General features: G+C 48.9%; 1 protein-coding gene across 3 annotated transcripts in view; it reads left to right on the plus strand.

Moving 5' to 3' along the window:
- Nucleotides 1-12,793, plus strand: part of LOC149345465 (syndetin-like) — a 194,532-nt gene that overhangs the window by 8,479 nt on the left and 173,260 nt on the right. For all 3 annotated transcript variants that reach the window (XM_089546659.1, XM_089546660.1, XM_089546661.1), the window contains exons 3-7: nt 403-474; nt 1,661-1,785; nt 5,645-5,762; nt 5,827-5,862; nt 5,924-6,010. In XM_089546659.1, the coding sequence (XP_089402785.1) occupies nt 403-474; nt 1,661-1,785; nt 5,645-5,762; nt 5,827-5,862; nt 5,924-6,010 (438 nt within the window). The remainder of the gene's footprint in view (nt 1-402; nt 475-1,660; nt 1,786-5,644; nt 5,763-5,826; nt 5,863-5,923; nt 6,011-12,793) is intronic.

Genomic DNA, 12,793 nt, shown 5'->3' on the forward strand with positions numbered 1-12,793 from the left:
AACGGTGGCGGCCGTGCAGGTGTATGCAAAGTGCCATGATCTTCTCTAGTCGGGGGCCTTAGTAAGAAGACATTTGGAAAAATTCCTTGCAACAAAGACGGGGAATCCCACTGCTGTGCTGTTCATGCAGTGGCCAGAGAGCCACCCCCTGGTGGGATGCATTTTTAGGCCTTTGTGCGGCATTCTTGGCAGAACTATGCTTTTGTGTTGTGGCATTGAAGGAGACTTGGCTGGCCACTTGGTCAGTAACTGTTTGAGACATTTGGTGTGGGTTGCTTTTATGTGCAGAGGATGGCCTTAGCTGCTTGTAGTAGAAGAAGGGGCAGGCTTGTGCAATAAGAAATGACAGTGAGCACAGCGGCAGTGCCTCTCGCAAGAAGCTGTGTGTCTGCTCTTTTCCAGAAACTGCCCGAGGAGCTGGACCTGGCGGCCATCCAGCTGGTGCGCACGGTCCTGCGGAGGCAGCTGGCCGTGGTCAGTCTTCTTCCTCCTAAGCTTGGCCACTGCGTTAGACACGCTCGAGCCCACAGAACCCATCTAGGGGACCACAAAATTACTTGCATTAAACATGTACTGGATGGCCCAGGAGAAATGCACGCACTGAGAGCAACTACTTAATGGGACATCCATTGGGTCAACGAGTAATTATACTCCCTTATCTACTCCACCTTGGGGGGATTCCCCTAAATATCTGACCAACACTGTTCCCACTTTGATCAGTTCGCTCTCGCCCTACCATGAGCTTGCCGTCCCGGTTGGCTCAGTTGCCACTGCTCCGGTGAAGCGGTGGTCTTCTTTAACTGCCAAGTTTCTGAGAAAGCTGCACAGCTCTCCTTTGTAGCCGTATGGCTGCGCTCGGGTGGACGTCGGTGAGCAATTACTCCCTTATTACAAAATCTACTCCACCACAGAAAAACGAAGACGTTCTGGGCAGCCAGAGAAAATGGAGCACTGCGCTCTGGCAGCTGGCGGGCAGCCAGAGGGAAAGGCTTACTCACAGCTGGTGGGGAGAGCTGTTGCTTCAGAAATGCCTCGATGAAATCCTGTTCTGCCCAGCAGATAAGCCTAGCACCAGGCATCCAGAACACATTTGGTAGTGTCTGTTGCCAAGTGCCATGAGCACAGGTCAATTCAGGCCCCTGTCGAGACTGCAACTCCCAAAAGGAAGGTTGTGCTTGTTCCCTACATCCACAATTTATTGCACCAGTTAAAAAAGATGTAGTAGTCAGTTGAGTGGGGGTTGATGTTGCTTTCTCCGCACCTCAGAAGCATCAGTACCTTTGTCAACCGAGGTCGGCAAGGTAACGAAGGTCGTACAGTCAGCCATCAGACTCACTTCATGGACTGCACAGAAGGCATAGTATACTCGATTCCCTTGAAATGTGGCAATGTTTACATTGGGCGAGCTATCGGGTGTGCCGGCGAGAGGTTTGTATCAATATGTGGACAAAGCTGTCGGGGGGGGGGGGGGGGCATTTGATGATTCACGGTTGTGTCTGCCAGATCCTGAACCCTGTGGGCCTGAATTCACACACTGCATTGGGCTAGACAGAGAAAAGTTGGTACGTGAGATAATCGAGGCCGCTGAAATTAATCTTTTAAATATTTCAAGCCAGTGACGATTTCCTGAGCCAGTGATGAAGTGTGGCTCCGTCGGCAGGTGTCCAAGCGGGTGTCGGACCTGATCCTGCAGAACCAGTCGTGGTATGCGCTGGAGCTGCAGCGGGTGACCGAGCTGCAGGAGAACCTGGATGAGGCCTGCTCGGTCTGCATGCGCGGCCGCAGGTGAGGCTTCCATCAGATCAGTGCAGTGTGCCCCAGGTGGTGGTGGCCTGACCCTGGACCAATCTCTCTCCCAGCATGATCCCCACAGAGTGGTCGGGTGCAGGTCTGCTCACCAAGACAGTCCCTCCACCCTGCAGAAGGGGAAAATTCAGGTTTCGAATCCTACAGACTGGGATGGCTCTTCAACTCTAATCAGAGGAGATATTTTGCACAGTGGAAAGAACCAGGGACCCAGAGGCTGCTTTTGTGGGTTCCACAAACACCCACATGTTTTTCACAACTTGTGCCAAAATTATGCGCTTCGAAGAAAAACTCGATTTACTATGTTTCTGTTGTTTGCCGATATAGTAAAATTATTGCCCATCAGTGGCATAGCCAGAAATTTTGTTCGGGGGACGGCTCAAGCTGTAGCGCGGCCTCCTCAGTGGAGGGACAGCTGCATTGCCATATTGCCATTGTGCACTACTAGATGGCGCTGTCCAGACTAGTGCGTTTTTTTTTAAATAAAAGAATGTATTCATATGTCTTAAAAATAATGGTGGACATAACCAATCCTTCCATGTTTTTGCGTATTTACTTACCAATTATCACACAAAGTCTAGATATCAGTCCTAAACGAGCAAAGCTGTGCATGCCACTGATATGAAAAACGTTAAGGCCATGAAATTACCAAGTAGAGTATTTTAATGAATGTTTGCCATTCAACAACCTTTGCATTTCTGTACATATGCAACGGCCGGTAAAAAATCTCACCGACGCTGTCCTTCGTTTCAGTGTACTGCGCAGCTTTCACCAGCTGTCATTGTATTGCGAGTAATTGCACCGAAATTTTAGTCCCAACAGAGAGAGCACATGTATAAACGAGCAGTTTTGCAAAATACGCATTGGAAGTGCAAAGGTAAAATGAAGTACTAGGAATGCAAAGGTACAACTTGATGAAGGACAAGAAAGTGTCAGTGGAAACAAAGTCACTGTATGTGTACACAGAACCTCACAACAAGATACACGTGTGTCTCTATTAAATCTAAGCAAAAGTCACTCTGTATAATGCCTCAAACAAGGCAAATACATCTTGCACAATCACACAGGGAAAGACTGATGATCCAGGCAAAAACTAAACTATGACAGCAGAAGTCGCTCTGTACTTGGGCCATGCTGCGGTCGTGACAGGACCATATGGTTAGAATAATGGAGGAACAATGCAGAAATCAATACCAGAGTACGTATTTTTTAACTGCCTGCATGGCGACAATCATTCTGCACCCATAATTACAGAAAGGTATTCCTTTGGTTCAAAGAGTAAGTGAAAGCAGTTAGCTAGAAAGGAAAGAAGAGCCACGAATGATGCCCCCAGTTGGAGTAACCAATATCCGAGTGTGTATGTTGGGAAACACCGCGTGGGCAGGGTTTTCAATAAGCAAGGTCAATCAAGATCGGTTATTGATGTCCTCAAATTTTTTGTATTCGCATGGTAATTTTGATGATGATGCTAACTGGTGCTTGCGTTGCGTGACTCCAGGTGTATGGGGGTTGCCCCGAAATGGAGCCCAAGTGAGCAATGTTTGCGCCAACATGTCTTTTTCTAGTCTGAAAAAGGCACTGCAGAGGGGTGACCAAATCCAGAGGGGTGGTTGTTTTGGTGCATGACAGCTTGAAAAATCTTTGGGTTGAGCACCCTGAGCCACTTGGGTGGAAGCCTCCCGCTACACTCTGGGGGCTGCTTCCTGACAGGGGAAGTTGTGGGGGATCAAGTGCCCCTTTTCTGGGGGAGGAGGTGATTTTGTCGTTCAAACGGTTGGTTGACCGTGGTGGTGCTCTCGGCATTGTTTGCATACTTGACCGCAAGGAGGATTTGGTGGCATCCTCCTCTTCAGCTGCAGTGTTGAGATAATGCAGTTGCATCAGAGGGGTGAACGCGGGAGCGTGGAAGACGCGATCAGTGCAACAATATGAGTAGGGAAATCTAGGAAGAGTTAAAAGGGGAGATATGCAGAATCACTGAAGGGCTTCTCTGCACAAGCGTAGGATGAAGTAGCCCCATTAGTGGCTGTTCTGATAACTGGAGAAAGAAATCAACTGATGCAACACTCATTACGCAGGAAGGAAGTGGAACATAGCACAACTGAGTTGATGGCCGTCTGGTTGAGCAACCATTCACTTATTTATTTCAGTACCTTCAGGGGGCAGTACAGAAGAAGAGAGTGGAATGCACGAGTATATAACAACATAAGAATGCGGCAATACAATAGGAGGAACCAACAGCAGTGAAATTTTTTGTTCAGTTGTTTAGACAGGTACTGAAAGGGAGCTAAATTAAATAGCGAGTATTACAAGGCAACGCCTAGTAGTAAGTTGTCTACCCCAGTACTTTGAAACAGCTCTGTACATGTACACACTTCAGTCCAAAAGAAGTACTGGAGGTGCTGGGACGGCATTAAATGTAGGCTAGACAGAAATCAACCTTGTGCAATGGAAGCACTCGCAACTCTGTCTAATGGAATTTGGTGGGCATTTGGCAACATTATGGCAACAGCCTTTTCTTAAGAATGCAGGAGGCATCTTATTACTACAATGCACGCCAGAGAAGGCTGGAGGAACGAATGTTGCAATAATGCAGGCATTACGGAAGAAATCCGAGTGAAGTTGATGGCCACTGCGTTGCGACAAGTCTGTCCACGACAATGTGCCAATACACGAGTATCGCAAATACAAGCTATCCGAGAATGTGGTGTCATGTTCAGACCTGGCTGTTTGTAACCGAAAGGAATTTCTCTACAACCATGTAAATAGAACATCTCTGCACAGCAGGTCTTTGGCTCCATTTCAGTTGGAACCAAAATATATTGTTCTAGCGACCAGTAAGAGGTACCTCATAATGCTTGAGTTATTTTCCCCAATGTGGGAACCAGGTAAGATATATGAAAACTAATTACATGTTGAAAACGGGAGGAAGAAAATGATGCACATGCTTAGTTTTACTGAGATAGTAAACATTTTCATTTTGAGACCCCTCATTGTGAGAGCAAAGCAGCTTGTCAAGTAACACTTGTTGCTGGGCTAGTTGGTGCATTTTTCTTCGTACAAAAGCTAGCGCAAAACACGACACACACAAGAAAGGTAGACAGGACAACGCGCTACTGACAACTGATCCTTTATTGGAAAGAAACACGTAATATATAGGCACACCGTCAACCCACCTATCAGCTGCAGCAAACGTCACAATGATGTAAAGGGTCATAAAAGCGATAAAAGACACAAAGACTGAACACACGACGTAGCTAAAAAACGATAAAAAATGACGAAAGAACATTAAAAGCATGACACGTGGTGTATAAGGCCAAGTCATGTTTCTTTGGCCTTATACACCACGTGTCATGCTTTTAATGTTCTTTCGTCATTTTTTATCGTTTTTTAGCTACGTCGTGTGTTCAGTCTTTGTGTCTTTTATCGCTTTTATGACCCTTTACATCATTGTGACGTTTGCTGCAGCTGATAGGTGGGTTGACGGTGTGCCTATATATTACGTGTTTCTTTCCAATAAAGGATCAGTTGTCAGTAGCGCGTTGTCCTGTCTACCTTTCTTGTGTGTGTCGTGTTTTGCGCTAGCTTTTGTACGAAGAAAAAAGCAGCTTGTGTTCCCCTACGTTTAGGCTGGAGAGGGAGGTGAGATTGCCAGCAGCCTTGGAGGAGGTTTAGCCTGGCATCAGGGGATTGAGGTGAGGGGGGGGGCCTCAGGTGTTGCCAGGTTGGGAAAACAAGCGTGTGCGACAGATGCGCCGTAGTTCCCTGTTCTGTTGTCCGGGGCCTGCTAGGATGCGTTGTTCTTGTTGGAAGCTGTGGGTGTGCGCGTGCTGTGCAGGAGCCTGTCGTGCAGCCGTCGGGAGCTGACGGTGTCCAGCCTGGGCCTGCTGGCGGCGTGCCGCAGGCGCCAGCAGCTGCTGGGGCTGCTGCGCTCCCTGCACCTCATCAAGGCCCTGGTCAGTCTCTCTTAAGAGTTGTGCGTCCGTGCACCCTCTTCCTCTCTCCTCTCCTCTCCTGCAGCAAGAGACGGATGCCAGGCTTCGGGAACTGCTGGAGGTGAGGAGGACTTCTTCTTCCCCCCCTCCCCCCCCCTGATGGTTTGGTGGTGGTGTGGCAGGAGGAGGACTACCCGGGGGCCATCCAGCTGGGGCTCACCTGCCACCGGGCAGCCAGCACTTTCCGCCACTACCTCTGCGTTGGGCAAGTGCCACTCTATTATCCAACCATTGAGGTGGGGAAAAAGAATGCGAAGGCTCCTCTTCTCCCCCCACACTGGGGGGGGGGGCCCAAATTGTGCAAGCAGGCTTTCCCAATGAAAACGCCTGCTTCACAGGTTTGTTCCTCTGATCCTGCTCTTCATGCACAACGCCCATGCCCTTTTCTAGTCGGCTGCGGTATGCAAGGCCAGCTGAGTCGAGTGCAGATTAGTATCACAGTGTCTGTGCTGTGCCTGGCCGCATAGTTTCCCCCTTGCCTGATACAAGTGCTGGTCATTTCTTTGTCTGATGTACATTCCCCTATCTTGTTGTTCTTTCAGTGCACTCATCACTGGCTCTTAGTGCACTCCTCTTAAGGCACTTGTGCGAGTTTTCTTTTCCATGAAGAAACGTGGCCATTTTTTTTTCTGGTGCCTTCAAGTCGGAATTATTCCTGTTTTACAACCCAGCGTGGGATTTTGTTTCAGTTGCCTCATTGATTGCTTTCATTTGATCTCTCAGGTTCAGGCAGTGTACAGAATAATGCGCATGTCACCTGTTGTTTTTTTTTCATGGCGCTTGTTTAGTTTCACTTGCAGGGACCACACTTTGTTCTTGAAGGACAACAGTGTATGCCCACTTGACGTGTGAAGATATTGTTGATCCTGAACAGATATGCAAAGCCATTTTTTCTTCATATCCATCCTTGGTTTGTGTGTAAACTGGCATTATTCAGTCGACAGATGTGTGAGGTGTACAGCAGGGCTGCACTCCACTGGTGGGGGGATGTGCAGAGAGGACAGCTGCTGCAGTCCCTGCTGGAGGTTGTTTCCCTGCCATCCTCTCCTATCCTGTAGCTGGGGCTGTCCCACCTTGCTGTGTAGCCTCATCAGTGCACACCCAGGCTCACTCCCGAAAATGTGATCATCAGCCTGACCATTGCAGGGCCTCTCCCATGTCGCTCCAGTTAACCCTGTCCTGTGCCAGCAGCTGTGGTCACCGTGTCCCCGCAAACTTCTTGGTCTCGTCCTAACTTTCTGCCACCCCCTGCTACGCTTGCCTTCTCTTCTCCGTTACCCTTAAGGACGTTCGCATTGCATGCCCAAGCCCATTTCTTCCTCTTGATTTCAACTAGGATGTCATTAACCCGCGTTTGTTCCCTCACCCACTCCGACATCTTCCAATCTCTTAACATTACACCTACCATTTTTCTTTCCATATCTCGCTGCGTTGTCCTCTTTGCAGCGATGAGTTGTGAGTAGAGTTCGCAAATAGAAATAATTTACGGATCTTGAATACCTTCTTCCGCAAATGAAAAAACAGGAAATGGACATGGAAAAGCCCCAATGGTGAGACTGAATATAAAAGACATCATACTGTCACGTTGTAGTGACGGCAGTCCAGCGGTCAGGAAGACACCAGAAATACTTGCAAACGAAGCTCTTTATTTGGGCTGACTTGCGCCCTCAAAAGAACTGAATCACTCGGCGGCGGCGTAAGCAACAGGCGTGCTCGGCGGTCGTCGAACTACGAATGCCCGCTGCTCGCGGCATGGTTCAATTTAAAGCCGGCAAGGAAACTTCGAGATAACAGGTCGAGATCATCTAGAGTAATCTAGAAACACGTAGATGCAGCTGTTCATGGCTGTGAACAATCGAGATAAGTCTGGTCGCTTCTCGCGTCACGAACAAAAATGATAACAGCCCTTTCCTGCAGCCTTGAGCGTGAACGAACAAACACTACAATGATACGTGGCATTATCCCCCTTCCAAAGAAGCATCGTCTCGATGCTTTAAAATGAAAATAAACACGGAAAATGAAACGTCGAGTGCTTTAGCGTTCATAATATGGCTTCAGGCGTACGACATCTTCCGGGCGTGGGCGGCGTCGCTGAGATGCTGTCGTGGCGTCGGGGATGACTTCATAGTCGAGGTCACCGATCCGACGGAGAACCCTGTACGGGCCAAAGTAGCGTCGCAGCAACTTTTCGCTCAATCCACGGCGGCGAACTTGCGTCCATATCCAAACCCGATCACCTGGCTTGTAATGCGTGTCTCGTCGACGCAGATTGTAGCGTCGGGCGTCGGTGTGCTGCTGGTCTTGAATGCGAAGCCGCGCAAGTCTTCGGGCTTCCTCGGCGCGATGAAGGTAGGCGGCGACGTCGAGATTGTCTTCGTCGGAAACGTGCGGGAGCATTGCGTCGAGTGTTGTCGTGGGCTTCCTGCCGTATACCAGCTGGAATGGGGTAAACCTGGTTGTCTCCTGGACGGCAGTATTATAAGCGAAGATCACGTAGGGCAGAATGGAGTCCCACGTCTTGTGTTCGGCGTCGATGTACATGGAGAGCATGTCTGCGATGGTCTTGTTCAGACGCTCTGTGAGTCCGTTTGTTTGTGGATGATAGGCAGTGGTCCTCCGATGGCTTGTCTGGCTGTAGTTTAAAATGGCTTGCGTGAGCTCCGCTGAAAACGCCGTTCCTCTGTCTGTGATGAGCACTTCCGGGGCGCCGTGTCGCAGGAGAATTTGTTCGACAAAAAATTTTGCGACTTCTGTTGCGGTACCACTAGGCAACGCTTTTGCTTCGGCGTAGCGGGTCATGTAGTCGGTGGCCACGATGATCCACTTGTTTCGTGATGAAAAGGTCGGAAAGGGGCCGAGGAGGTCCATCCCTATTTGCTAAAAGGGCTTAGTTGGCGGTGGTATGGGGTTCAGGAGTCCGGCTGGTCTAGTCGGAGGCGTTTTGCGTCGCTGACACTCACGGCACGTTTTCACGTAATGGGAAACGTCGGTAGCTAGCCGTGGCCAATAGTACTTCTCCTGGATGCGGTGCAACGTGCGAGCAATCCCGAGATGTCCTGCAGTCGGCTCATCATGACATGCCTGCATAATTTCTTGCCTCAGATTTTTGGGCACGACAAGAAGATGCACTGTCCTGTTCGGCGCGAAGTTCTTCTTCAGGAGGACATTATTGTGAAGGACGAAGGACGACAGTTGCCGCTTGAACCCTCGGGGAGGCGATGCGGTCTTGCCTTTCAGATAATCAACTAGGCTTTGCAAGTCAGGATCCGAGTGCTGCTGCTGCGCGAAACTGCTGGCGCTTACCGGTCCTAAGAAAGCGTCGTCGTCTTCCTCTTCGGGTGCTGCGTCGACAGGAGCTCGTGACAAGCAGTCTGCATCGGAATGCTTGCGGCCAGATTTGTAGACTACAGTTATGTCGAATTCTTGAAGACGCAGGCTCCAACGAGCAAGGCGGCCGGAGGGATCTTTCAAATTGGCCAGCCAGCACAGAGCATGGTGATCACTCACAACCTTGAATGGTCGTCCGTATAGGTAGGGGCGAAATTTGGACGTGGCCCAAATAATGGCGAGGCATTCTTTCTCTGTCGTCGAATAGTTGGCTTCGGCTCTCGACAGTGAACGGCTAGCGTACGCGATAACTTTCTCCTGTCTGCCATTTTTCTGAACGAGGACCGCTCCTAAGCCCACGCTGCTTGCATCGGTATGAACTTCGGTTTCGGCGTTTTCATCAAAGTGCCCGAGCACAGGAGGGGACTGTAAGCGGCGCTTCAGCTCGTTGAAAGCTTCCTCTTGTGGCCTTTCCCATTTAAAAGGCACGTCAGCCTTGGTAAGTTGGGTCAAAGGTTCAGCGATGCGCGAAAAGTTCTTGACGAATCGCCGGTAATAAGCGCACAATCCAAGGAATCTGCGTATAGCCTTCTTGTCATTAGGCTGTGGAAACTCTGCGATCGCAGCCGTCTTCTTGGGGTCTGGGCAAACTCCATCCTTGCTTACGACGTGACCAAGGAACAGCAGCTCCTCGTAGGCGAAGTGGCACTTCTCCGGTTTCAGTGTCAGGCCTGAAGACTTGTTCATAGTGATGGTTCAACAGCGCAAACACACACAGACCAAGAAGGAGACAAGACACACACAGCGCTGAACTTACAACTGATTTTTTATTAGGAAGAAGCATGTCATAATATACACACACGACAACAACACACATGAAAACAGCGCACATGCGCAATGTCAGCAATCTCATATTACTAAAAAAGGTAAAAACCGCTTTAAAAGCACGTGTGTATCCACAGAAGCACTAACCACTGTGTAGCATTTCCATTTCCCTTACAGATAATGTTAGAGATGGCGCACTCACGCACCCTTTATCTTTCCTGTTAATGTGAAAGGCTTCAGCAATTTCTCTAGTGCGCTGGTCAGAATGACGAAACAACACATCAGTATCACCAAAAAACGGCGTGCATTTGCATGAGAAACAATGCTTTGCTAGGTTTGTTTCCTTGTTCTTTAAAGAATTAGCGTGCTCCATGAGCCGCACGTTAATACAGCGGCCAGTCTGGCCGATGTAGGTTAGGCCGCAGGACAAGGGGATCTGATAAACTACGCCAGTCTTACAGGGAACATATCTTGTCACATGATTGATGTTGCAAGCATCTCTTCTGCGCCCCTCATGCCTTCTTTGAACCGCCGCTCCCACTCTTTCTAGCTTGTTAGGAGCAGAAAACAGAACTTCTACCCCATGCTTGCTCCCCACTTTCTTAATCCGGTGCGACAGCGCGTGGACATACGGCATAACCACTATCTTTCTTCTTCCTTCTTCCGATCCCTTCTGCTTCCCAGACGTGTTTGCAGGCGATTTCAGTGCACGGAGGACTTTGCCTGCACTCGAGACGAGCACTGAATCCGGGAAACCAGCTTCCCTACATCTGTTTGCCTGGGCTAAAAGACTAGACATCATTTTATGACCACAAGATTTCTTCACTGCCATGCCTAAGCATCCCGTAACAATACCACTTTTTACGATCTTAGAATGAAAGGACTTGTAATTTAAGAGGGGCTTTTCACTCCTAGGCGAATACTGCCAACAGACATGATTGGGTTCGAAAGACAACTTTAAATCAAGGAATTGCAAGTCTGTTTCTTGAGGGACTTCATGTGTAAACGTCAGTCCCGACCCATTACGTGCAAAAACATCAAGGACATTGGACACAAATTCCGGATTCAAGGACCTAGCTAGCACTAAGAAATCGTCCACGTAACGGAAAATGCGTATGCAGCTTCCGGCCAAATCACTCTCAATTTTCATATCAACCCGGCTTAGATAAATATTGCTTAGAACGGGTGCTACCTTGGCACCTATGCACACACCTGATTTTTGCATATAAAGTTGACCATCCCACTCAACAAACGTGTTACTCAAGTAGTAAGATAACAGTTCTAAAAAGGATCCCGTTGTAATTCCACACTCATTTTGGAACACGCATTCATCGTTGTCCTCCGTAATACATTGCTGAACATACTGGATAAGTTGAAAGTGCGGAAGAGAATAAAACAAATCAACCACATCCACGCTGAAACCAGCGCATTGTGCCGGGCTCTCATTTCGGAGGAATTCAGCAACTGCCTCAGAATTGGGTACGAGAAACGGATCCTTCACGCGAAGTGACGACAAGTGACGACAAAGATAGGTAGACACAGCCAACTGCCATGAATTGTGCTCCGAGATGATTGCCCGGAAAGGAACGTTAGGTTTGTGCGTCTTAGCACTAAAGAAAATTTCTAGCACCGAGCGTTCACTTTCCTTCACTTTCTTAGCTATACCTTCTAACTTTAACTTCTTAAGTAAAGTCACCGCCTTCTGCTTGCACTGGGCAGGATTCCTAGCAACACTTTTGAAGTTCTTCATAACCGCGTCACGGGCCTTCTCAGAAAACTGGTCCTCTGACATTAGTACAAAAAAGCCTTCTTTATCCGACTGGACAGTGCGCAAGCGATTATCGCAGAGATAGTTGACTAATGAGCGAAACTGCTTTAACTTCGCTTTCGAGCTAGCGCATCTAGAAACGGCATCAATGCACTCAGACTCACACTTAGATCTGTCTTCAGCTGGGGCTTTGGAAGACACATCTCGTGCAAGCGCCAACCTTTCAACAGTTCTCATGCCAGATTCTAGGCAAAACTTGGGTCCTAGGCGTAAAGTTTCTGCATGCTTGGGATCCACGGCGACGTCTCCCAGTACCAAAAGCTTCCCTCCGGCTGAGAAATTCCTCTTGGCTTTTGGAAGAGAAGGGCGGACCAAGTTCCACATGAATTCAGTAAGCTGGTCTGTGGTCCTACACCAATCACGAAAAACACGCTGGTTATGGCGAGGCGTTCCGCTGGCACATCTTGTCCACAACACATCCTTGAAGAATCTTGCCTGGCGCATCCATTCGCTTCGAAGAATCTTGCAAACTCTCTTCGTGTGTCCCGTAGACGGCCTTAGCCAACCACAAAGCGCCTGTAGATCCTGAGGGCAAATGTCTTGCCGACAGTGCCACGAAGCGGTGCGAGCTCGGCAGATACACACAGCTATAAGCGGAGAAAGAACCGCTGGGTTGGACAAGTCTAAATTGTAACACATAAAAGACGCCCACGTACAAGAAATAAACTGTAGAAGAACTGAACTTCAGTTCTTCTGAAGACTTGATCGTTTCCAGCACTATCCGAAGCCTTCTGAGGTGGTCTTCGAAGCTTGAGGAGAAGACAACGTCATCTAAGTAGACTAGGCAAATCTGCCACTTCAAGCCTGCGAGCACCGTATCCATTACACGCTGAAACGTCGCTGGGGCAGAGCAGAGGCCGAATGGCATCACCTTGAACTCGAAGAGTCCGTCTGGCGTGATGAACGCAGTCTTCTCGCGATCTCTTTCGTCGACTTCAATTTGCAAGTAGCCGCTCTTCAGGTCCATCGATGAGAAGTACTTAGCGTTGCACAGCCGGTCCAGTGTATCGTC

Source organism: Amblyomma mixtum, chromosome 5 (assembly GCF_055824585.1).
Source record: "Amblyomma mixtum isolate Tamu chromosome 5, ASM5582458v1, whole genome shotgun sequence".
NCBI lineage: Eukaryota > Metazoa > Arthropoda > Arachnida > Ixodida > Ixodidae > Amblyomma > Amblyomma mixtum.